Below are 26,505 nucleotides of genomic sequence, written 5' to 3'. Positions count from 1 at the left end.
ACACAGAGGGGACGTGGGATGGATGTGGCATCAATGGGACACAGGGAGGGGACACTGAATGGATGTGGCTCTGATGGAAGGTGGAGGGGACACCGAGGGGATGTGGCATCAGTGGGACATGGGGGGGACATCAGTGGGACACAGAGGGGATGTGGGATGGATGTGGCATCAGTGGGACACGGAGAGGACAGGGAATGGATGTGGCACTGATGGAACTTGGAGAGGGGACACTGGGGGGATGTGACACTGATGGAAAATGGAGAGGAGACGCTGAATGGAGGGCTTGGCACCAGTGGGACACAGAGGGGACGTGGGATGGATGTGGCATCAGTGGGATGTGGAGAGGACATGGAATGGATGTGGCACTGATGGGACGTGGAGAGGGGACACTGGGGGGATGTGGCATCAGTGGGACGTGGAGGGGGGACACTGTGGAGATGTGGCACTGATGGAGAATGGAGAGGAGACATTGAATGGAGGGTTTGGCATCAGTGGGACGTGGGGGGGACATCAGTGGGACACAGGGAGGGGACATTGAATGGATGTGGCTCTGATGGAACATGGGGGGGACACTGAGGGGATGTGGCAGCAGTGGGATGGGTGAGGGGGGACATCAGTGGGACACAGAGGGGACGTGGGATGGATGTGACACCAATGGGACACGGGGGGGGGTGGGCACTGAGTGGCTGTGCACCTCAAACCCCACCTGCAGGCCCTCCCCCCCCCCGGTTTTCCTTCCCCTCCCGCCCATCCCTCTCTCCCTCCCTCCCTCCTTGTCCCCTCTCTTACCTGTCCCCTGCCCCCCCCCCCCCGTGTCCCCACCCATACACCCAAATTGCCTCCCTCCTCTCTGCCCCCCCCCACTTCCAGTCACCCCCTCTGGAACCCTCCAGCCATCATCCTGACCCCAAAGCCCCCATCCCCCCCCGTAACCCCAACCCATCCTACCCACACATCCCCCCCCCATCCCCCCGAAATCCCACATCTCCCCTAAACCCCCCAAGTCTCCCCATACTTCCACATCCCCCGACCCCCACCCCCCCATATCCCCCTCTATACTCCCAAATCCTCCCATACCCCCAACGTTCCCCCCACACCCACATCCCTCACTGTACCCCCAAATCCCCCCATACTTCCACATATCCCCCCATACCTCCGCATCCCCCAAATCCCCCCATACTCCCACATCCCCCCTAGACCCCCAAATCTCCCCATACTTCCCCCCTATACTCCCAAATACCCTGCAGCCCCCCCCCCCGTATCCCCATATCCCCCATCCCTCTGCATGGTTCCCATGGCGACTGCAACTCCTGGAGCATCGTTGGGAAATGGGGAAATGGATGGGGAAATGGATGGGGAAATGGATGGGGATCGAGGAAATGGATGGGAGTGGGGAAATAGATGCAGGAATGAATGGGGAAATGAATAGGAAATGGGGGAATGGATGGGGAAATGAAAGGGGAAATGGATGGGGAATGAATGGGGAAATGAATAGGAAATGGGGAAATGGATGGGGAAATGAATGGGGAGATGGATTGGGATTGAGGAATTGAGTGGGGAAATAAACGGGGAATGGAGGAAATGAATGGGGAGCAGGGAAATGAATGGGGAGTGGGGACGAATCCGCCCGTCCCCCCCCAACCCCCCGCCCCATTTCACAGCCCTGCGTGCCGGCGGACCCCCAGCGAGAGCCCAGGCTGCGTGTGTGGGGCTGTTTGTGTGGGGCCGGGTGGCAGCAGCCCTGCGGGGCGGTTAGGGGGCTTAGGAGCCGCTCCCGGAGCCCCCCCGACCCCATCCCCGTCCCCCCCCCATCCCTCCATCCCTCCGTTACCATGACAACCGGAGCGCGGTGCCCCTCGGCGCAGCGTCGGGGTCCGCGATGCTCAGCTGTGGGGGACGTTTCCCCGCGGCCACCATCCCGGCTCGCCGCCGCCTCCGGTGGGGGGAGGAAGGGGGGAAGCAGGGGACGTTATTCGGGGTTCCCCCCCCCGCCCCGCATCGCTATTTTGGGCAGCTCCGGGCGGCGGGAGGGAGGGATGAATCACAGGGCGGGGGGAGCGGCAGCGAACCCGCAGCGCCCCGCGGTGTGTGGGGGGGGAGGAGGGGGGGCGATGCTGTGGGGCTGCGGGCCGTGGGGGGGGGGGGAGCCCAGCAGAGCGGGGCTGGGGGCAATGGGGCAGCGGGGGGGGGGGGGCACAACTCAGTGGTGATGGGGATGGAGGTGGGTTGGGGGTCGTGGGCTCTGTGCAGTGGGGCTGGGGGTCGTGGAGTGGTGGGGGTGGGGGCACAGCACAGTGGGGCAGTGGGGCAGTGGGGCAGTGGGGGTGGGGGCACAACGCAGGAGGGTGGGGGCAATGGTCTGGTGGGTGTGGGGGGCGCAGCTCAGTGGGGCTGGGGGTCATGGAGTGGTGGGGATGGAGGGCACAGCATAGCACGGATGGGGGTCGTGGGGTGATGGGGGAGGGGGGCACAGCGCGATGGGGCAGTGGGGGTGGGGGCACAGCTCAGTGGGGCTGGGGGCAATGGGGCAGCAGGGGTGGGGGGCACAGCTCAGTGGTGCTGGGGGTCGTGGAGTGGTGGGGATGGAGGGCACAGCATTGCACGGCTGGAGGTCGTGGGGTGAGGGGGGAGGGGGACACAGCGCGATGCGGCTGGAGGCAATGGGGCGGTAGGGATGGAGGGTCTGGGTTGGGGTCACGGGGTGGTGGGGTTGTGGGCTCAGTGCAGTGGGGCTGGGGGTCGTGGAGTGGTGGGGGTGAGGGGCACGGCACAGTGGTACAATGGGGCAGTGGGGGTGGGGGCATAACTCAGGAGGGTTGGGGCAATGGTCTGGTGAGTGTGGGGGGAGCTGGGGGCAATGGGGCGGTGGGGTTGGGGGGCAGCGATGTGGGCATCGCACGAGAAATGGGCCGTTATTACTCTGCCCATCCAACCCCGCTTCAGCCCTCATCTCCACGCTCAGCGCTCCGGATCCTCCAGCGCCAAACCTTCCCCGACCCCCGCCCCATTCATCCCCGCCCCGCCCCATTCATCCCCGCCCCGCCCCATTCATCCCCGCTCCGCCCCATTCACCCCCGCCCCGCCCCATTCATCCCCGCCCTTCCCCTGGCCCCGCCTTCTGATTGGCTCCTCCTCCTACCAATCAGCGCGCAGCAGGATCTCTGACCCCGCCCCTTTCAGACCCAGGGCACTCGTCCGGAAACACGTGATCGGGCGGCGCATGCGTGCTGCGGTTACCGGAACCACGTGGTCGGGCGGCGCATGTGCGGTGCAGGTACCGGAGCGGGCTGGGGGCGCTCCGCGTCCCACGGGGGTGTCACCCCCTCTCCCCCCTCCCCCACGTCCCGTAGGGCTGCCCCGCGTGTCCTCACCGTGTCGCACGGAGGGGCCCCACGTGTTCCCTCTCCCCCGGAAGGGTGCGCCCCCCCCCGCCCGTAGGACTCGTCCATCCCATAGAGGTGCCCCGTATGTGCCCTACTCCCCCGTAGAGGTGTCCCCCTCACCCCATAGGGGCACCCCATAGATTCCCCTTCCCCTATAGGGGCACCCCATACATCCCCCTCACCCCATAGGGGCACCCCATAGATCCCTTCCCCCCATATGGGCACCCCATAGATCCCCCTCATCCCATAGATCCCCCTCACCCCATAGGGACACCCCATATGTCCCCCTCACCCCATAGGGGCACCCCATAGATCCCCCTCATCCCATAGGGCACCCCATACATCCCTCTCGCCCCATAGGGGGCACCCCATAGATCCCCCTCACCCCATAGGGACACCCCATAGATCCCGCTCACCCCATAGGAGCACCCCATGCATCCCGCTTACCCCATAGTTGCACCCCATATGTCTCCTTTACCCCATAGGAACACCCCATAGATCCTCCTCACCCCATAGGAGCACCCCATAAATCCCACTCACCCCATAGGAGCACCCCATACATTCCCCTCACCCCATAAGGGCACCCCATACATTCCCCCCACCCCATCGGGGCACCCCATACATCCCCCTCACTCCATAGGGGCATGCCATAAATCCCCCTCCCGCCATAGGGACACCCCATAGATCCCCCTCACCCCATAGGAGCACCCCATACCATCCCCCTCACCCCATAGGGGCACCCCATAGATCCCTTCCCCCCATAGGGGGCACCCCATAGATCCCCCTCACCCCATAGGGGCACCCCATAGATCCCTTTCCCCCATAGGAGCACCCCATAGATCCCCCTCACCACATAGGGGCACCCCATACCTCCCCCTCACCCCATAAGTGCACCCCATAGATCCCACTCACCCCATAGGGGCACCTCATACGTCCCCCTCCCCCCATAGGGGCACCCCATAGATCCCCCTTACCCCATATGGGCGCCACATATGTCCCCCCTCACCCCATAGAAGAGCCCCAATATGTTCCTCCGACTCTGTAAGGATCCATACATCCTCCGCTCCCACCCCATAGGAATCCCCCATATGTCCCCCCTACCCCATAGGGATGCCTCGTGTGCCTCCTCCACCCTATAGAGATGCCCCATACGTCCCCCCCACCCCATAATTACGCCCCATATGTCCCCCCCACCCCCACAGAGGCCCACCCCATAGGGATCCCCCATATGTTCCTCCTACCCCATAGGGATGCCCCATATTTCCCTCCTGATCCCTTAGGGATCCCCTATATGTCCCCCCTACCCCATAGGGGTACCTCGTGTCCCTCCTCCACCCCATAGAGGTGCCCCATATGTCCCCATCACCGCATAGAAGCGCCCCATATGTCCCCATCTCCCCATAGTAATCCCCCATATGTTCCCCCTACCCCATAGGAATCCCCCATATGTCCCCCCTACCCCATAGAGGTGCCCCATATGTCTCCATCACCCCATAGAAATGCCCCATATGCCCCCCCTACCCCACAGAAATCCTCTATATCTTCCTCCTGACCCCATAGGAATCCCCCATATGTCCCCTCTACCCCATAGAGATCCCCCATATGTCCCCCCTACCCCATAGGCGAGCCTCATGTGCCTCCTCCACCCTATGGAGATGCCCCATACATCCCCCCCACCCCATAACTACACCCCATACATCCCCCCCACCCCATAATTACACCCCATATGTCCCCCCCACCCCCACAGAGGCCCACCCCATAGAGATCCCCCATATGTTCTTCCTACCCCATAGGGATGCCCCATATTTCCCCCCAACCCCATAGAGATGCTTTCCAACTCTGTAAGGACACCCCATATGTCCCTCACCCACCCCATAGGAATCCCCCATATGTCCCCCCTACCCCATAGAGATCCCCCATATGTCCCCCCTACCCCATAGGAATCCCCCATATGTCCCCCCTGACCCCATAGGAATCCCCCATGTGTCCCCCCTACCCCATAGGGGTACCTCGTGTCCCTCCTCCACCCCATAGAGGTGCCCCATATGTCCCCATCACCCCATAGGAATCACCCATATGTCCCCCCTACCCCATAGAAATCCCCTATATCTTCCTCCTGACCCCATAGGAATCCCCCATATGTCCCCCCTACCCCATAGGGATGCCTCGTGTGCCTCCTCCACCCCATAGAGATGCCCCATGTGTCCCCATCACCCCATAGAAGCGCCCCATATGTCCCCATCTCCCCATAGAAATCCCCCATATGTCCCCCCTGACCCCATAGGAATCCCCCATATGTCCCCCCTACCCCATAGGGATGCCTCGTGTGCCTCCTCCACCCCATAGAAGCGCCCCATATGTCCCCCCTACCCCATAGGCGAGCCTCATGTGCCTCCTCCACCCTATAGAGATGCCCCATACGTCCCCCCCACCCCATAATTACGCCCCATATGTCCCCCCTACCCCACAGAGGCCCACCCCATAGGGATCCCCCATATGTTCCTCCTACCCCATAGGGATGCCCCATATGTCCCTCCTGATCCCTTAGGGATCCCCCATATGTTCCCCCTACCCCATAGGGGTACCTCATGTGCCTCCTCCACCCTATAGAGATGCCCCATATGTCCCCATCACCCCATAGAAGCGCCCCATATGTCCCCATCTCCCCATAGTAATCCCCCATATGTTCCCCCTACCCCATAGGAATCCCCCATATGTCCCCCCTACCCCATAGGAATCCCCCATATGTCCCCCCTACCCCAAAGGGATGCCTCGTGTGCCTCCTCCACCCCATAGAGGTGCCCCATATGTCCCCATCACCCCATAGAAATCCCCCATATGTCCCCCCTACCCCAGAGGGATGCCTCATGTGCCTCCTCCACCCTATAGAGATGTCCCAAATGTCCCCATCACCCCATAGAAGTGCCCCATATGTCCCCCCTACCCCATAGGAATCCCCCATATGTCCCCCCTACCCCATAGGAATCCCCCATATGTCCCCCCTACCCCATAGGCGAGCCTCATGTGCCTCCTCCACCCTATAGAGATGCCCCATATGTCCCCATCACCCCATAGAAGCGCCCCATAGGTCCCCATCTCTCCATAGAAATCCCCCATATGTCCCCCCTACCCCATAGAAATCCCCTATATCTTCCTCCTGACCCCATAGGAATCCCCCATATGTCCCCCCTACCCCATAGGGATGCCTCGTGTGCCTCCTCCACCCCATAGAGATGCCCCATGTGTCCCCATCACCCCATAGAAGCGCCCCATATGTCCCCATCTCCCCATAGAAATCCCCCATATGTCCCCCCTGACCCCATAGGAATCCCCCATATGTCCCCCCTACCCCATAGGGATGCCTCGTGTGCCTCCTCCACCCCATAGAGGTGCCCCATATGTCCCCCCTGACCCCATAGGAATCCCCCATATGTCCCCCCTACCCCATAGGCGAGCCTCATGTGCCTCCTCCACCCTATAGAGATGTCCCATACGTCCCCCCCACCCCATAATTACACCCCATATGTCCCCCCCACCCCCACAGAGGCCCACCCCATAGAGATCCCCCATATGTTCTTCCTACCCCATAGGGATGCCCCATATTTCCCCCCAACCCCATAGAGATGCTTTCCAACTCTGTAAGGACACCCCATATGTCCCTCACCCACCCCATAGGAATCCCCCATGTGTCCCTCCTACCCCATAGGGGTACCTCGTGTCCCTCCTCCACCCCATAGAGGTGCCCCATATGTCTCCATCACCCCATAGAAGCGCCACATATGTCCCCCCTACCCTATAGAAATCCTCTATATCTTTCTCCTGACCCCATAGGAATCCCCCATATGTCCCCCCTACCCCATAGGCGAGCCTCATGTGCCTCCTCCACCCTATAGAGATGCCCCATATGTCCCCATCACCCCATAGAAGCGCCCCATATGTCCCCATCTCCCCATAGAAATCCCCCATATGTCCCCCCTACCCCATAGAAATCCCCTATATCTTCCTCCTGACCCCATAGGAATCCCCCATATGTCCCCCCTACCCCATAGGGATGCCTCGTGTGCCTCCTCCACCCCATAGAGGTGCCCTATATGTCTCCATCACCCCATAGAAATGCCCCATATGTCCCCCCTACCCCATAGAAATCCTCTATATCTTCTTCCTGATCCCATAGAGATCCCCCATATGTCCCCCCTACCCCATAGAGATCCCCCATATGTCCCCCCTACCCCATAGAGATCCCCCATATGTCCCCCCTACCCCATAGGAATCCCCCATATGTCCCCCCTGACCCCATAGGAATCCCCCATGTGTCCCCCCTACCCCATAGGGGTACCTCGTGTGCCTCCTCCACCCCATAGAGGTGCCCCATATGTCCCCATCACCCCATAGGAATCCCCCATATGTCCCCCCCTACCCCATAGACGAGCCTCATGTGCCTCCTCCACCCTATAGAGATGCCCCATACATCCCCCCCACCCCATAACTACACCCCATACATCCCCCCCACCCCATAACTACACCCCCCCACCCCCACAGAGCCGTTCCCACCCCACAGATCCACCCCGTGTCCTCACCCCCCCCACCCCTCCCACCCCCCACATCCCCTCCCGTACCCCTTCACCTTGACCCCCCCCCCACCCATCCCCCACCTCCTGCCCCCTTTCTCTCCCCCCCAGCGCCCCCCCCCCCGCCCCCCATGGCGTCCCGTGGCCGCAGTCGTGGCCGTGGGGCGCTGACGTTCAGCACGGAGGCGGTGGGCATCGCGAAGGGCGACGCGCTGCCGCCCCCCACCCTGCAGCCATCGCCGCTGTTCCCGGTGAGTTTCACCCACAGCGTTGGGTGCTGGTGGGGGGGGGGGGCTGCAGGTGGGGTTGGATGAGAGCAGCTGTAGGGCAGAAAGAAACCGGATGGGGGGGAAGAAGAACAAGTGTGGGGTTTTACAGCTGGGATTTAGGATCAGCTGTAGGGTTTTACAGCTGGGATTTAGGAACAGCTGTAGGGTTTTACAGCTGGGATTTAGGAACAGCTGTAGGGTTTTACAGCTGGGATTTAGGAACAGCTGTAGGGTTTTACAGCTGGGATTTAGGAACAGCTGTAGGGTTTTACAGCTGGGATTTAGGAAAAGCTGTAGGGTTTTACAGCTGGGATTTAGGAACAGCAGCTGCAGGGTTTCACAGCTGGGATTTAGGAACAGCTGTAGGGTTTTACAGCTGGGATTTAGGAACAGCTGTAGGGTTTTACAGCTGGGATTGAAGGACACAGCTGTAGGGTTTTACAGCTGGGATTTAAGGACACAGCTGTAGGGTTTTACAGCTGGGATTTAAGGACACAGCTGTAGGGTTTTACAGCTGGGATTTAGGATCAGCAGCTGTAGGGTTTTACAGCTGGGATTTAGGAACAGCAGCTGTAGGGTTTTACAGCTGGGATTTAGGATCAGCAGCTGTAGGGTTTTCTATCTGGGATTTAGGAACAGCAGCTGTAGGGTTTTACAGCTGGGATTTAAGGACACAGCTGTAGGGTTTTACAGCTGGGATTTAGGATCAGCAGCTGTAGGGTTTTACAGCTGGGATTGAAGGACACAGCTGTAGGGTTTTACAGCTGGGATTTAGGGACACAGCTGTAGGGTTTTACAGCTGGGATTTAGGAACAGCTGTAGGGTTTTACAGCTGGGATTTAGGAACAGCAGCTGTAGGGTTTTACAGCTGGGATTTAGGAACAGCTGTAGGGTTTTACAGCTGGGATTTAGGATCAGCAGCTGTAGGGTTTTACAGCTGGGATTTAGGGACACAGCTGTAGGGTTTTACAGCTGGGATTTAAGGACACAGCTGTAGGGTTTTACAGCTGGGATTTAAGGACACAGCTGTAGGGTTTTATATCTGGGATTTAGGATCAGCAGCTGTAGGGTTTTACAGCTGCGATTTAAGGACACAGCTGTAGGGTTTTACAGCTGGGATTTAGGAACAGCTGTAGGGTTTTACAGCTGGGATTTAGGAACAGCTGTAGGGTTTTACAGCTGGGATTTAGGAACAGCTGTAGGGTTTTGCAGCTGGGATTTAGGAACAGCTGTAGGGTTTTACAGCTGGGATTTAAGGACACAGCTGTAGGGTTTTACAGCTGGGATTTAGGAACAGCAGCTGTAGGGTTTTACAGCTGGGATTTAGGAACAGCTGTAGGGTTTTACAGCTGGGATTTAGGAACAGCTGTAGGGTTTTGCAGCTGGGATTTAGGAAAAGCTGTAGGGTTTTACAGCTGGGATTTAGGAACAGCAGCTGCAGGGTTTCACAGCTGGGATTTAGGAACAGCTGTAGGGTTTTACAGCTGGGATTTAGGAACAGCTGTAGGGTTTTACAGCTGGGATTGAAGGACACAGCTGTAGGGTTTTACAGCTGGGATTTAAGGACACAGCTGTAGGGTTTTACAGCTGGGATTTAAGGACACAGCTGTAGGGTTTTACAGCTGGGATTTAGGATCAGCAGCTGTAGGGTTTTACAGCTGGGATTTAGGAACAGCAGCTGTAGGGTTTTACAGCTGGGATTTAGGATCAGCAGCTGTAGGGTTTTCTATCTGGGATTTAGGAACAGCAGCTGTAGGGTTTTACAGCTGGGATTTAAGGACACAGCTGTAGGGTTTTACAGCTGGGATTTAGGATCAGCAGCTGTAGGGTTTTACAGCTGGGATTGAAGGACACAGCTGTAGGGTTTTACAGCTGGGATTTAGGGACACAGCTGTAGGGTTTTACAGCTGGGATTTAGGAACAGCTGTAGGGTTTTACAGCTGGGATTTAGGAACAGCAGCTGTAGGGTTTTACAGCTGGGATTTAGGAACAGCTGTAGGGTTTTACAGCTGGGATTTAGGATCAGCAGCTGTAGGGTTTTACAGCTGGGATTTAGGGACACAGCTGTAGGGTTTTACAGCTGGGATTTAAGGACACAGCTGTAGGGTTTTACAGCTGGGATTTAAGGACACAGCTGTAGGGTTTTATATCTGGGATTTAGGATCAGCAGCTGTAGGGTTTTACAGCTGCGATTTAAGGACACAGCTGTAGGGTTTTACAGCTGGGATTTAGGAACAGCTGTAGGGTTTTACAGCTGGGATTTAGGAACAGCTGTAGGGTTTTGCAGCTGGGATTTAGGAACAGCTGTAGGGTTTTACAGCTGGGATTTAAGGACACAGCTGTAGGGTTTTACAGCTGGGATTTAGGAACAGCAGCTGTAGGGTTTTACAGCTGGGATTTAGGAACAGCTGTAGGGTTTTACAGCTGGGATTTAGGAACAGCTGTAGGGTTTTGCAGCTGGGATTTAGGAACAGCAGCTGTAGGGTTTTACAGCTGGGATTTAGGAACAGCTGTAGGGTTTTACAGCTGGGATTTAGGAACAGCAGCTGTAGGGTTTTACAGCTGGGATTTAGGAACAGCTGTAGGGTTTTACAGCTGGGATTTAGGATCAGCAGCTGTAGGGTTTTACAGCTGGGATTTAGGGACACAGCTGTAGGGTTTTACAGCTGGGATTTAAGGACACAGCTGTAGGGTTTTACAGCTGGGATTTAAGGACACAGCTGTAGGGTTTTATATCTGGGATTTAGGATCAGCAGCTGTAGGGTTTTACAGCTGCGATTTAAGGACACAGCTGTAGGGTTTTACAGCTGGGATTTAGGAACAGCTGTAGGGTTTTACAGCTGGGATTTAGGAACAGCTGTAGGGTTTTACAGCTGGGATTTAGGAACAGCTGTAGGGTTTTGCAGCTGGGATTTAGGAACAGCTGTAGGGTTTTACAGCTGGGATTTAAGGACACAGCTGTAGGGTTTTACAGCTGGGATTTAGGAACAGCAGCTGTAGGGTTTTACAGCTGGGATTTAGGAACAGCTGTAGGGTTTTACAGCTGGGATTTAGGAACAGCTGTAGGGTTTTGCAGCTGGGATTTAGGAACAGCAGCTGTAGGGTTTTACAGCTGGGATTGAAGGACACAGCTGTAGGGTTTTACAGCTGGGATTTAGGAACAGCTGTAGGGTTTTACAGCTGGGATTGAAGGACACAGCTGTAGGGTTTTACAGCTGGGATTTAGGAACAGCTGTAGGGTTTTACAGCTGGGATTTAAGGACACAGCTGTAGGGTTTTACAGCTGGGATTTAAGGACACAGCTGTAGGGTTTTACAGCTGGGATTTAAGGACACAGCTGTAGGGTTTTATATCTGGGGTTTAAGGACACAGCTGTAGGGTTTTATATCTGGAATTTAAGGACACAGCTGTAGGGTTTTACAGCTGGGATTTAAGGAGAGCAGGTATGGGGTTTTACAGCTGGGGAGGAATAACTGCGTGCAGTGCTCCGGGTTGGGGCTGAGCTCTGCAGAGCTGGGGGTCCTGGTGGAAAAAAAGGACAGGGGTCTCTTGGGAGGGGTGCAGCGGGGGGCCGTAAGGATGGGGAGGGGCCCGGAGCATCGCCCCTATGGAGGAAGGCTGAGCGAACTGCGGCTGTTTAGATTGGGAAAAGGAGACTGAGAACCATAGAGCCCACAGAGCCCCATAGAGCCCTATAGAGCCCACAGAGACATATAGGGATATATAGAGCCCCACACAGCCCCATAGAGCCCTATAGAGCCCACAGGGCCCCCAGAGTGCTGTAGAACCCATAGAGCCCCACAGAGCCCCATAGAGTCCTATAGAGCCCCACAGAGAGCCACATAGAGACTCTGGAGTCCTATAGAGACCCCTGCCATTCTGTGATGCTGGGATAGAGCCCCACAGAGCCCCATAGAGACCTATAGGGACCTACAGAGCCCCATAGCACCCCATAGAGCTGTGCAGAGTGCCATAGAGCCCCACAGTGCCCCATAGAGTCCTATAGGGACCTACAGAGTCCCATAGAGACCTACGGAGCCCATAGAGTCGTATAGAGCACCATAGAGCTGCACAGAGCCCCACAGAGCCCCATAGAGTCCTATAGAGCCGTATAGATCTCCATAGAGACCTATAGAGCCCCATAGAGACCTATAGAGCCCCATAGCACCCCATAGAGCTGTACAGAGTGCCATAGAGCCCCACAGAGCCCCATAGAGCCCCACAGAGCCCCATAGAGACCTATAGAGCCCCATAGCGCCCCATAGAGCCTCATAGAGACTCTGGAGTCCTATAGAGACCCCTGCCGTTCTGTGGTGCTGTGATTGAGACCCACAGAGCCCCATAGAGTCCTATTGGGACCTACAGAGCCCCATAGCACCCCATAGAGCTGTACAGAGTGCCACAGAGCCCCACAGAGCCCCATAGAGACGTATAGAGCCCCATAGAGACCTATAGAGCCCCATAGCACCCCATAGAGCTGTACAGAGTGCCACAGAGCCCCACAGAGCCCCATAGAGTCCTATAGGGTCCTACAGAGCCCCATAGAGACCTATAGGGACCTACTGAGTCCCATAGAGACCTATGGAGCCCATAGAGTTGTATTGAGCCCCATAGAGCCCCACAGAGCCCCATAGAGTCCTATAGAGCCCCAGAGCACCCCATAGAGCTCTATAGTGCCCCATAGAGCCCCATAGCGCCCCATAGAGCCTCATAGAGACTCTGGAGTCCTATAGAGACCCCTGCCGTTCTGTGATGCTGTGATAGAGCCCCACAGAGCCCCATAGAGTCCTATAGGGACCTATAGAGCCCCATAGAGCCCCACAGAGCCCCACAGAGCCCCATAGAGACCTATAGAGCCCCACAGAGCCCCATAGCGCCCCATAGAGACCTATAGTGCCCCTTAGAGCCCCATAGCACCCCATAGAGCTGTACAGAGTGCCATAGAGCCCCACAGAGCTCCATAGAGTCCTATAGAGCCGTATAGAGCCCCATAGCGCCCCATAGAGCCTCATAGAGACTCTGGAGTCCTATAGAGACCCCTGATGCTGTGATTGAGCCCCACAGAGCCCCATAGAGACCTATAGGGACCTATAGAGCCCCATAGAGTCCTATAGAGCCCCACAGAGACCTATAGAGATCTATAGAGCCCCATAGAGCCCCATAGAGCTCTATAGCGCCCCACAGAGCCCCATAGCGCCCCATAGAGCCTCATAGAGACTCTGGAGTCCTATAGAGACCCCTGCCGTTCTGTGATGCTGTGATTGAGACCCACAGAGCCCCATAGAGTCCTATAGGGACCTATAGAGCCCCATAGCACCCCATAGAGCTGTACAGAGTGCCACAGAGCCCCACAGAGCCCCATAGAGACCTATAGAGCCCCACAGAGCCCTGTGGAGCCCCAGAGCACCCCATAGAGCTCTATAGAGCTCCATAGAGACTCATAGTACCCTATAGAGCCCCATAGCGCCCCGTAGAGCCTCATAGAGACTCTGGAGTCCTATAGAGACCCCTGCCGTTCTGTGGTGCTGTGATTGAGCCCCATAGAGCCCCATAGAGTCCTATAGAACCCTGCAGAGCCCCATTGAGTCCTGTAGAGCCCCAGAGCCCCATAGCGTTCTATAGAGCCCCACAGAGCCCCATAGAGTTCTATAGAGCCCATCGCGCCATATAGAGCCATATAGAGCCCCATAGAGACCTCTAGAGCCCCATAGCGCCCCATAGAGCCTCATAGAGACTCTAGAGTCCTATAGAGACCCCTGCCGTTCTGTGATGCTGTGATAGAGCCCCACAGAGCCCCATAGGGACCTATAGAGCCCCATAGAGCCCCACAGAGCCCCATAGCGCCCCATAGAGCCTCATAGAGACTCTGGAGTCCTATAGAGACCCCTGCCGTTCTGTGATGCTGTGATAGAGCCCCACAGAGCCCCATAGAGTCCTATAGGGACCTATAGAGCCCCATAGAGCCCCACAGAGCCCCACAGAGCCCCATAGAGCCCCATAGAGCCTCATAGAGACTCTGGAGTCCTATAGAGACCCCTGCCGTTCTGTGATGCTGTGATAGAGCCCCACAGAGCCCCATAGAGTCCTATAGGGACCTATAGAGCCCCATAGAGCCCCACAGAGCCCCACAGAGCCCCATAGAGCCCCATAGAGCCTCATAGAGACTCTGGAGTCCTATAGAGACCCCTGCCGTTCTGTGATGCTGGGATGACTTTGATGGGGGGGGGGGGTCCCGGTGTGGGTCCTCAGCCCCCCCTGTGCCGGCTGTGACCCCGCAGGCGGTGGAGTGCCGCGCCGTGCCGCTGCCGGGGGGCGAGGAGGTGGAGTACATGCTGGCCCTGAAGCAGGAGCTGCGCGGGGCCATGAAGGGGCTCCCCTATTTCGTCCGACCCGGCGCCCCACACAGAGGTATGGGGCGGACCCACAGCCCCTCCTGTGTCCATCCTCCATCCCCCCCCCCCCAAAAAAAAAAACCCCCATCCGACCCCACTTGATGTCCTCCCTGCCGTCGTCCCGCAGACATCGAGCGCTACTCGGATAAATACCAGCTGTGCAGCCCCATAGATGGGGCCATCGAGTGGAACCCAGGTGTGGGGCTGGGGGCTGCTGTGGGGCAGGGTTGGTTATGGGGTGCCCCATAGATGGGGCCATCGAGTGGAACCCAGGTGTGGGGCTGGGGGCTGCTGTGGGGCAGGGTTGGTTATGGGGTGCCCCATAGATGGGGCCATCGAGTGGAACCCAGGTGTGGGGCTGGGGGCTGCTGTGGGGCAGGGGGGACGCTATGGGGCAGGGGGTTGCTGTGGGGCAGGAGGGATGCTGTGGGGTGCTCCATAGATGGGGTCATGGAGTAGAACCCAGGTGTGGGGCTGGGGGCTGCTGTGGGGCAGGGTTGGTTATGGGGTGCCCCATAGATGGGGCCATGGAGTAAAACCCGAATGTGGGGCTGGGGGCTGCTGTGGGGCAAGGGGGTGCTGTGGGGTGCCCCATAGATGGGGCCATGGAGTGGAACCCGAATGTGGGGCTGAGGGCTGCTGTGGGGCAGGAGGGAGCTGTGGGGCAGGATGGGTGCTGTGGGGTGCCCCATAGATGAGTTCATGGAGTAGAATCCAGGTGTGGGGCTGAGGGCTGCTGTGGGGCAGGGGGGATGCTGTGGGGTGCCCCATAGATGGGGCAATGGAGTAGAATGCAGGTGTGGGGCTGGGGGCTGCTGTGGGGCAGGGTTGGTTATGGAGTGCCCCATAGATGGGGCCATGGAGTAGAACCCAAATGTGGGGCTGGGGGCTGCTGTGGGGCAGGGGGGGTGCTGTGGGGTGCCCCATAGATGGGGCCATGCAGTGGAATCCAGGTGTGGGGCTGGGGGCTACTGTGGGACAGGGTTGGTTATGGGGTGCCCCATAGATGGGGTAGTGGAGTGGAACCCGAATGTGGGGCTGGGGGCTGCTGTGGGGCAGGGTTGGTTACGGGGTGCCCCATAGATGGGGCCATCGAGTGGAACCCAGGTGTGGGGCTGGGGGCTGCTGTGGGGCAGGGGGGGTGGTGTGGGGCAGGGAGGTTGCTGTGGGGTGCCCCATAGATGGGGCCATGGAGTGGAACCCAGGTGTGAGGCTGGGGGCTGCTGTGGGGCAGGGGGGGTGCTGTGGGGGAGGGGATGCTATGGGGCAGGAGGATGCTATAGGGCTGGGGATGCTACGGGGCAGGGGATGCTATGGGGCAGGGGAAGCTATGGGTCGGAGGATGCTATGGGGCTGGGGATGCTATGGGGCTGTGGGACACAGGAAGCTATGGGGCGGGGGATGCTAAAGGGCTGGGAATGCTATGGGGCAGGGGAAGCTATGGGTTGGGGGATGGTATGGGGCTGGGGATGCTATGGGGCAGGGGATGCTATGGGGCAGGGGAAGCTATGGGTCAGGGAATGCTATGGGGCTGGGGATGCTATGGGGCAGGGGATGCTATAAGGCAGGGAATGCTATGGGGCTGGGGTCTGTGGGGCAGGGAATGCTATGGGGCTGAGGATGCTATGGGGCTGGGGATGCTGTGGGGCAGGGGATGCTGTGGGGCAGTGGATGCTATGGGGCAGGGGACGCTATGGGGCAGGGGATGCTATGGGGCTGAGGATGCTATGGGGCTGGGAATGCTATGGGGCAGGGGACGCTATGGGGCTGGGAATGCTATAGGGCAGGGGATGCTATGGGGCTGGGAATGCTATAGGGCAGGGGATGCTATGGGGCAGGGGACGCTGTGGAGCAGGGCATGCTATGGGGGGGGATACTATGGGGCAGGGGACGCTATGGGGCAGGGGATGCTATGGGGCAGGGGACGCTATGGGGCAGGGGATGCTATGGGGCAGGGGACGCTGTGGGGCAGGGGACGCTATGGGGCAGGGGGCGCTGTGGGGCAGGGGACGCTATGGGGCAGGGGATGCTATGGGGCAGGGCACGCTGTGGGGCAGGGGACGCTATGGGACAGGGGACGCTATGGGGCTGGGGACGCTATGGGGCAGGGGCTGCTCTGGGCTCCCCCAGCCCCACATCACCCCACAGATTGGCGGCGGTTTCCCCGGGAGCTGAAGATCCGCGTGCGGCGGCTGCGCAAAGGCCGTGAGTCTGGGACCCCCCCCTCCATATCCCCCCCCCCAACCCCCCCCCAAACCCCCCAAATTCCTGCCCCCCCCCCCCAAGGGTGACCCCCCCCCTTTCCCCCCCCCCCAGGAAGCTCTGTGCCCCCCCCCCGCGCTGCGCCGCGCCCCCCCGCAGTCGATAAGGAGGAGACCATAAAGAAGCTGGAGGTAACGGGACCGCCATTTTTTTGGGGGGGGGTCACCCGATGTTGGGGGGGGGGGGGGGACATTTTGGGAGTTGGGGTCCTGGCGTTGGGTTTGGGTCTTTACTTTGGGGGGGGGTCCCTCGCTTTGGGGGGGTCCCACACTTTGGGGGGGGTCCCACAGATTGGGGGGGGGTCAGCACTTGGTGAGTGGGGTCCTCACCTGGGGGGGGTCCCTCGCTTTGGGGGTTCAAGGGCTTTGGTGAGGATCCCTTGTTCTGGGGGGGGTCGAATTTTGGGGGGGGTCTTTGCTTTTGGGGGTGTCAGTCGAGGTGGGGGGGTCAACAATTGGTGAGTGGGGGTCCTCACTTTGGGGGGGGTCCCATCCTTTGGGGGGGGTTTCCTTGTTTTGGGGGGGGTCCCTCGCTTTGGGGGGGGGTCTTTGGTGAGGATGCCTTGTTCTGGGGGGGGGGTCGAATTTTGGGGGGGGGTCTTTGCTTTTGGGGGTGTCAGTTGCTCTTGGGGGGGGTCATCAATTGGTGAGTGGGGGTCCTCACTTTGGGGGGGGTCCCATCTTTTGGGGGGGGGTTCCTTGCTTTGGGGTGGTCCCTCACTTTGGGAGGGGTCAAGAGATCTGGGGGGGGGAGTGAAGGGTTTTGGTGAGGATGCCTTGTTGTGGGGGGGGGTCGAATTTTGGGGGGGGTCTTTGCTTTTGGGGGTGTCAGTTGCTCTTGGGGGGGTCAGCACTTGGTGAGTGGGGGTCCTCACTTTTGGGGGGGGGTTCCTCGTTTTGAGGAGGGGTCCCTCGCTTTGGGGGGGGGTCAAGGGCTTTGGTGAGGATGCCTTGTTCTGGGGGGGGGTCGAATTTTTGGGGGGGTTCTTTGCTTTTGGGGGTGTCAGTCGCTGTGCGGGGGTCATCAATTGGTGAGTGGGGGTCCTCACTTTGGGGGGGGTCCCATCTTTTGGGGGGGGTTCCTTGCTTTGGGGGGGTCCCTCGCTTTGGGGGGGGTAGTGAAGGGTTTTGGTGAGGATGCCTTGTTGTGGGGGGGGGGTCGAATTTTGGGGGGGGTCTTTGCTTTTGGGGGTGTCAGTTGCTCTTGGGGGGGGTCAGCACTTGGTGAGTGGGGGTCCTCACTTTGGGGGGGGTTTCCTCGTTTTGAGGAGGGGTCCCTCGCTTTGGGGGGGGGTCAAGGGCTTTGGTGAGGATGCCTTGTTCTGGGGGGGGGCTGAATTTTGGGGGGGGGTCTTTTCTTTTCGGGGTGTCAGTCACTGTGGGGGGGTCATCAATTGGTGAGTGGGGGTCCTCACTTTGGGGGGGTCCCATCTTTTGGGGGGGGGTTCCTTGCTTTTGGGGGGTCCCTCGCTTTGAGGGGGGGTCAAGAGATTTGGGGGGGGGTCAAGGGCTTTGGTGAGGATGCCTTGTTTTGGGGGGGGGTCGAATTTTGGGGTGGGGTCTTTGATTTTGGGGGTGTCAGTCACTGTGGGGGGGGTCAGCACTTGGTGAGTGCGGGTCCTCACTTTGGGGGGGGTTTCCTCGTTTTGAGGGGGGGTCAAGAGCTTTGGGGGGGGGGGCTTTGGTGAGGATCCCTTGCTCTGGGGGGGTCGAATTTTTGGGGGGGGTCGTTGCTTTTGGGGGTGTCAGTTGCTCTTGGGGGGGGTCATCAATTGGTGAGTGGGGGTCCTCACTTTGGGGGGGGTCCCACACTTTGGGGGGGGGGTCAGCACTTGGTGAGTGGGGTCCTCACCTGGGGGGGGTTTCCTTGCTTTGGGGGGGGTCAAGGGCTTTGGTGAGGATGCCTTGTTGTGGGGGGGGGGGTCGAATTTTGGGGGGGGGGTCTTTACTTTTGGGGGTGTCAGTCGAGGTGGGGGGGTCATCAATTGGTGAGTGGGGGTCCTCACTTTGGGGGGGGTCCCATCTTTTGGGGGGGGTCCCTCGCTTTGGGGGGGTCCCTCGCTTTGGGGGGGGGTCAAGAGATTTGGGGGGGGGTCAAGGGCTTTGGTGAGGATGCCTTGTTTTGGGGGGGGGTCGAATTTTGGGGGGGTGTCTTTGCTTTTGGGGGTGTCAGTCGAGGTGGGGGGGGTCAGCAATTGGTGAGTGGGGGTCCTCACTTTGGGGGGGTTCCTCAGTTTGGGGGGGGTTACTTTGAGGGGGGGTCCCACCCTTTGGGGGGGGGTCCTCATTTTGAAGGGACTTTATTTTGGGGGGGGGGCGGTACCCACTTTGGGGGGGGGTCCTGCACTTTTTGGGGGAGGGATCATTTCGGGGGGGGGGGGGGTCTCTCACTTTGGGGCAGTGTCAACATGTTGGGGGGGGTCTTTATATTTTGGGGGGGGGTCAAGACTTTGGGGCTGTCACATTTGGGGGGGGGGGCTTTAGGTGTGTGGGGGGTCAACGCTTTGTTGGGGGGGGGGGTCTCTCATTTTGAGGGTGGTCCTCAATTTGGGGAGGGGATCCCACAATTTGGGGGGGGTCTCACACTGGGGGGGGGGGTGTCCTACACGGTGCCCCCCCCTTCCCCCCCCCGCAGCACCTGGAGAAGAAGGAGGAGGAAGTGACGTCAGAGGAGGAAGAGAAGGAGGAAGAGGAGGAGGGGGAGGGGCGCGACGAGGAGGGGGAGGAATACGACGAGGAGGAGCACGAGGAGGTGGGGGCGGGGCTATGGCTTGGGGGCGGGGTTTTCATTGGTCGGGGCTGGGGTTGGGGGCGGGGCTATGGAATGGTGTTGGTTTTAATTGGACGGGGCTGGGGTTGGGGGCGGGGCTATGGAATCGTGTTAGTTTTAATTGGATGGGACTAGGGTAGGGGGCGGGATTGTAGAGGGGACTGGGTTATGGTTGGATGGGGGTTGGATTGGAGGTGGAGCTATGGGCTGGTGTCAGTTTTAATTGGATGGGACTAGGATTGGGGGCGGGGCTATGGGTTGGGGGCGGGGCTATGGAATGGTGTTAGTTGTAATTGGACGGGGCTTGGGTTGGGGGCGGGGCTATGGAATGATGTTAGTTTTAATTGGATGGGGCTGGGGTTGGGGGCGGGGCTATAGAGGGGACAGGGTTCCGATTGGATGGGGCTTGGATTGGAGGCGGGGCTATGGAATGGTGTTAGTTGTAATTGGACGGGGCTTGGGTTGGGGGCGGGGCTATGGAATGGTGTTTTAATTGGATGGGGCTGGGGTTGGGGGCGGGGCTATAGAGGGGACTGGGTTACGGTTGGATGGGGCTATGGGTTGGAGGCGGAGCTGTGGGTGGGGATCAGTTTTAATTGGGCGGGGCTTGGGTTGGGGGCGGGGCTATGGGTTGGAGGCGGGGTTTTAATTGGATGGAGCTTGGGTTGGGGGCGGGGCTATGGAGGGGACAGGGTTACGATTGGATGGGGCTATGGGTTGGAGGCGGAGCTATGGGTTGGGGTCAGTTTTAATTGGATGGGGCTTGGATTGGGGGCGGGGCTATGCTAGGATGGGTTTGGGTTGGGGCCGGGGCTTTGGGTTGGGGCGGAGCTATGGGTTGGGTCAGTTTTAATTGGACAGGGCTATCGTTGGGGGCGGGGCTATAGGTGGGGCAGGACTGTGGTTGGGTGGGGCTTGGGTTGGGGGCGGGGCTTTTGGTTGGGGTCAGTTTTAATTGGACGGGGCTTGGGATGGGGGCGGGGCTATAGAGGGGACAGGGTTACGATTGGATGGGCTACGGGTTGGAGGCGGTGGGGTCAGAATTGGGGTGATGGGGTCAGGATTAGGATTGGGATTCATGTTGGGATTATGGGGCTGGGGTTATGGGGTCAGATTTGGGTTATGGGATTGGGATTAGGATTAGGATTAACACTGGGATTATGGGGTTGGGATTATGGGGTCAGAATTGGGGTTATGGGATGGGGATTATGATTGGGATTAACATTGGGATTATGAGGTTGGGACTATGGGGTCAGGTGATGGGTTCAGGATTAGGATTGGGATTAACGTTGGGATTATGGGGGTGGGGCTATGGGGTCAGAATTGGAGTTATGGGGTTGGGGTTAGGATTGGGATTAACACTGGGATTATGGGATTGGGGCTATGGGGTCAGAATTGGAGTTATGGGGTTGGGGTTAGGATTGGGATTGGGATTAATGTTGGGATTATGGGGTTGGGGTTATGGGGTCAGAATTGGAGTTATGGGGTTGGGGTTAGGATTGGGATTAACATTGGGGTTATGGGGTTGGGGTTATGGGGTTGGGGTTATTGGGTCAGAATTGGAGTTATGGAGACCGGGTTAGGGTTCAGATTAACATTAGGACTGTGGGGCTGTGGGGTCAGAGTTGGAGTTATGGGGTCGGGGTTAGGACTGGGATTGTGATTATGGGGTTGGGGTTATGGGGTCAGAATTGGGGTTATGGGGTCTGGGTTAGGATTGGGATTGGGATTAATGTTGGGATTATGGTTTTGGGGTTATGGAGTCAGAATTGGAGTTATGGGGTTGGGGTTAGGATTGGGATTAACAATGAGATTATGAGGTTGGGGCTATGGGGTCAGAATTGGAATTATGGGGATGGGGTTAGGATTGGGATTGGGATTAACATTGGGATTATGGTGTTGGGATTATGGGGTCAGAATTGGAGTGATGGGGTTAGGGTTCAGATTGGGATTAGCATTGGGATTATGGGGTTGGGGTTATTGGGTCAGAATTGGGTTTATGGCGTTGGGGTTAGGATTGGGATTAGCTTTAGGACTACGGCGTTGGGGTTATGGGGTCAGAATTGGGGTTATGGGGTCAGGGTTAGGATTGGGATTGGGATTATGGGGTTCGGGTTATGGGGTCAGAACTGGTGTTATGGGGTCGGGGTTGGATTCAGATTGGGATTAACATTAGGACTGCAGGGTTGGGGCTATGGGGTCAGAGTTGGAGTTATGGGGTCAGGGTTCGGACTGGGATTGGGATTAGCATTAGGCCTACAGGGTTGGGGTTATGGGGTCAGAATTGGGGTTATGGGGTTGGGATTCGGACTGGGATTAACGTTGGGATTATGGGATTGGGGTTATGGGGTCAGAATTGGGGTTATGGGGTCAGGGTTAGGGTTCAGATTGGGATTAACATTAGGACTATGGGGTTGGGGTTATGGGGTCAGAATTGGCGTTATGGGGTTGGGGTTAGGATTGGGATTGTGATTATGGGGTTGGGGTTATGGGGTTGGGGTTATGGGGTCAGAACTGGAGTTATGGGGTCAGGGTTGGATTCAGATTGGGATTAACATTAGGACTGTGGGGTTGGGGCTATGGGGTCAGAGTTGGAGTTATGGGGTCAGGGTCAGATTGGGATTGGGATTATGGGTTGGGGTTATGGGGTCAGAATTGGGGTTATGGGGTTGGGGTTAGGATTGGGATTAACGTTGGGATTATGGGATTGGGGTTATGGGATCAGAATTGGAGTTATGGGGTTGGGGTTAGGATTGTGATTGTGATTATGGGTTTGGGGTTATGGGGTTGGGGTTATGGGGTCAGAATTGGGGTTATGGGGTCGGGGTTAGGGTTCAGATTGGGATTAACATTAGGACTGTGGTGTTGGGGTTATGGGGTCAGAATTGGAGCTATGGGGTCAGGGTTAGGATTGGGTTTGGGATTAAGGTTGGGATTATGGTTTTGGGGCTATGGGGTCAGAATTGGCGTTATGGGGTTGGGGTTAGGATTGGGATTGTGATTATGGGGTTGGGGTTATGGGGTTGGGGTTATGGGGTCAGGGTTAGGGTTCAGATTGGGATTAACATTAGGACTGTGGTGTTGGGGTTATGGGGTCAGAATTGGAGTTATGGGGTTGGGGTTAGGATTGTGATTGTGATTATGGGTTTGGGGTTATGGGGTTGGGGTTATGGGGTCAGAATTGGGGTTATGGGGTCGGGGTTAGGGTTCAGATTGGGATTAACATTAGGACTGTGGTGTTGGGGTTATGGGGTCAGAATTGGAGTTATGGGGTCCGGGTTAGGGTTCAGATTAACGTTAGGACTGTGGGGCTGTGGGGTCAGAGTTGGAGTTCTGGGGTCAGGGTTAGGATTGGGATCATGGGGTTGAGATAATGGGGTCGGGGTCCCATGGAGCGTCATGAGGTGACCACGACTCTGCCCCCCCCAGGAGACCGATTACATCATGTCCTACTTCGACAACGGGGAGGACTTTGGGGCGGACAGCGATGACAACGGGGACGAGGCGGTGTACTGAGCCTGGTGGGCACCGGCGCCCCCCGTCACCCCCCCGTGTCACCCCCCCGTGTCACCTCCCCCGTGTCACCTCCCCTGTGTCACCTCCCCCGTGTCACCCCCCCCGTGACACCTCCCCCGTGTCACCCCCCCGTGTCACCCCCTGTCACCCCCCCTGTGTCACCCCCCCATGTCATCCCCCCGTGTCACCTCCCCCGTGTTACCTCCCCCATGTCACCCCCCCGTGTCACCCCACCGTGTCACCCCCCCCGTGTCAGCCCCCCTGTGTCACCTCCCCGTGTCACCCCCCCATCACCCCCCCGTGTCACCCCCCCCGTGACACCTCCCCCGTGTCACCCCCCCTGTCACCTCCCCTGTCACCCCCCCACCCTGACACCCATCCCAGTGACACCAGTGCCACCCACCTGCAGGGACACCAATGTCCCAATGTCCCCCCCCCCACCTGGAGATGTGTCCCAGTGCCACCAGTGCCACCAGTCAGCAGGGACCCCCCCCGTCCCAGTGCCCCCCCGCAACTGGACACCCCCATCCCAGTGTCACCCCCCCCCAACTGGACTTGTGTCCCTTCTTGTGTCCCCATTGCCCCCCCCCACACCCAGACACGTGTCCCAGTGCCACCCACCTGTAGGGACCCCCCATCCCAGTGTCCCCCCCCCACCTGGAAAAGTGTCCCAGTGCCACCAGTGCCACCAATCTTCAGGAACCCCCCCATCCCAGTGTCCCCCCCCACCTGGACACCCACATCCCACTGTCCCCCCCCACACACCTGGACTTTTGTCCCCAGTGTCCCCCCCACCCAGACATGTGTCCCAGTGCAGGGACCCCCCCATCCCAGTGCCCCCCCCACCTGGATTTGTGTCCCAGTGCCACCAGTGCCACCAGTCTGCAGGGACCCCCCCATCCCAGTGCCCCCCACCAGCTCACTTGACTCCCCTGTCCCCTCTTGTGTCCCTATTGCCCCCCCCCCACCCAGACACGTCTCTCAGTGCCACCAGTCTGGGGACACACACCCAGTCCCAGTGTCCCCCCACCTGGAGATGTGTCCCAGTGCCACCAGTGCCACCAGTCCTCAGGGACCCCCCCATCCCAGTGTCCCCCCCCCTCCACCTGGATTTGTGTCCCAGTGCCACCAGCTCACCTTGACACCCCTGTCCCCTCTTGTGTCCCCAGTGCCCCCCCCCGCACCCAGACACGTGTCCCAGTGCCACCAGTCTGCAGAAACCCCCCCAGTCCCAGTGTCCCCCCCCACCTGGACACCCACATCCCAGTGTCCCCCCCCCCCCCCACACCTGGACTTTTGTCCCCAGTGTCCCCCCCACCCAGACACATGTCCCAGTGCAGGGACCCCCCCATCCCAGTGCCCCCCCCCCACACCTGGAGATGTGTCCCAGTGCCACCAGTGCCACCAGTCCGCAGGGACACCCCCCATCCCAGTGCCCCCCCCAAACTGGAGATGTGTCCCAGTGCCACCAGTCTGCAGGGCCACCCCCCATCCCAGTGCCCCCCCCAACTGGACACCCACATCCCAGTGTCCCCCCCCCACCTGGAAAAGTGTCCCAGTGCCACCAGTGCCACCAATCTTCAGGAACCCCCCCATCCCAGTGCCCCCCCCACCTGGACACCCACATCCCAGTGTCCCCCCCCCCACACCTGGACTTTTGTCCCCAGTGTCCCCCCCACCCAGACATGTGTCCCAGTGCAGGGACCCCCCCATCGCAGTGCCCCCCCCACCTGGAGATGTGTCCCAGTGCCACCAGTCTGCAGGAACCCCCCCAGTCCCAGTGCCCCCCCCACCTGGATTTGTGTCCCAGTGCCACCAGTGCCACCAGTCTGCAGGGACCCCCCCATCCCAGTGCCCCCCACCAGCTCACTTGACTCCCCTGTCCCCTCTTGTGTCCCCATTGCCCCCCCCCACCCAGACACGTGTCCCAGTGCCACCAGTCCGCAGGGAACCCCCCATCCCAGTGCCACCAGCTCACCTGGACACCCCCGTCCCAGTGTCCCCTCCCCACCTGGATTTGTGTCCCAGTGCCACCAGTGCCACCAGTCAGCAGGGACCCCCCCCCATCCCAGTGCCCTCCTCCACCTGAACACCCCCATCCCAGTGTCACCCCCCCCCAACTGGACTTGTGTCCCTTCTTGTGTCCCCATTGCCCCCCCCCACACCCAGACACGTGTCCCAGTGCCACCCACCTGTAGGGACCCCCCCGTCACAGTGTCCCCCCCCCACCTGGAAAAGTGTCCCAGTGCCACCAGTGCCACCAATCTTCAGGAACCCCCCCATCCCAGTGCCCCCCCCCAACTGGACCCCCCCATCCCAGTGTCCCCCCCCCACCTGGATTTGTGTCCCAGTGCCACCAGCTCACCTTGACACCCCGTCCCCTCTTGTGTCCCCAGTGCCCCCCCCCAAACTGGAGATGTGTCCCAGTGCCACCAGTCCGCAGGGCCCCCCCCATCCCAGTGCCCCCCCCCCACCTGGATTTGTGTCCCAGTGCCACCAGCTCACCTTGACTCCCCTGTCCCCTCTTGTGTCCCCAGTGCCCCCCCCGCACCCAGACACGTGTCCCAGTGCCACCAGCTGACCCGGACACCCCCATCCCAGTGTCCCCCCCCACCTGGAGGTGGATGTCCGGATGTCCCAGTGCCACCAGCGCCACCAGTCTGCAGGATCCCCCCCTTTCCCCCCCCCCCCCCGTCCCACTTCCCCCATCGCCGCCGCTGCGTTGCGCTGCGCTGCCAGCAGGGGGCGCTGGCGCTGCGCTACGGCTGCACCGCGGGGGGGGGGGGGGGAAGGAAGGAGGGGCGGGGGGGGGGGGGCACCCCACACTTGGGGGTCACCGGGTGCCCCCCCCCCCATTTCCCCCCCCCCTTCAAATCGGACCAAAGGGTTTTTAATTCGCTTTTATGTCACTTTTTAGACTTGCGGGACGGGGACACTTATGGGGGGGGGGGGGGGTACTTATGGGGCTGGAAGGGGGGGGAACGTATGGGGGGCGGGTGGGGGGGGGTCGTTTATGGTGCCGGGGGGGGGGGGGCACTTGGGGGGCAGTTATGGGGCTGAGGGTGGGAGCGGCATTTAAGAGGCTGGGGGGGTTGGGGGGCAGAGGGAGCCGAAATCGTGGGGCCGGGGGGGAGGGGGGGGGGGGAGTCAGATATGGGGCTGGGGGGGGGGGGGTCAGTTATGGGCTTGGGGGGGGCGGTGGGGGGGGGTCACTATGGGGCACAAAAGCCCGTTTTCGTTATTTGCCCCCCCCCCCCATGGCGCTCGCTGTGCATTAAAGCCGGTATTTTTGTAGGGCGACGGTGCGCAAATCATCCCTGATTCGGGGGGTGGGGGGGGGGTCTCT

At 59.3% G+C, this 26,505-nt stretch overlaps 1 protein-coding gene across 1 annotated transcript; it reads left to right on the top strand.

Annotated features, from left to right (window-relative positions):
- Positions 1-8,062: 8,062 nt before the first annotated feature.
- On the top strand, positions 8,063-25,873 carry POLR3GL (RNA polymerase III subunit GL). The gene is made up of 8 exons (XM_090127108.1): positions 8,063-8,202; positions 14,499-14,628; positions 14,740-14,808; positions 16,761-16,817; positions 16,929-17,005; positions 19,509-19,625; positions 23,073-23,164; positions 25,697-25,873. Exons 1-7 carry the CDS (start codon positions 8,083-8,085, stop codon positions 23,157-23,159), a joined length of 657 nt encoding a protein of 218 aa, XP_089983234.1. The 5' UTR covers positions 8,063-8,082; the 3' UTR covers positions 23,160-23,164; positions 25,697-25,873.
- The last annotated feature ends 632 nt before the right edge of the window (positions 25,874-26,505 follow it).

This window comes from Phasianus colchicus, chromosome 30, assembly GCF_987193195.1.
Source record: "Phasianus colchicus chromosome 30, bPhaCol1.hap1.1, whole genome shotgun sequence".
NCBI classification, from domain to species: domain Eukaryota; kingdom Metazoa; phylum Chordata; class Aves; order Galliformes; family Phasianidae; genus Phasianus; species Phasianus colchicus.
The sequence above is the reverse complement of the archived record's forward strand: the minus strand, read 5'-3'. Positions and strand labels throughout refer to the sequence as shown.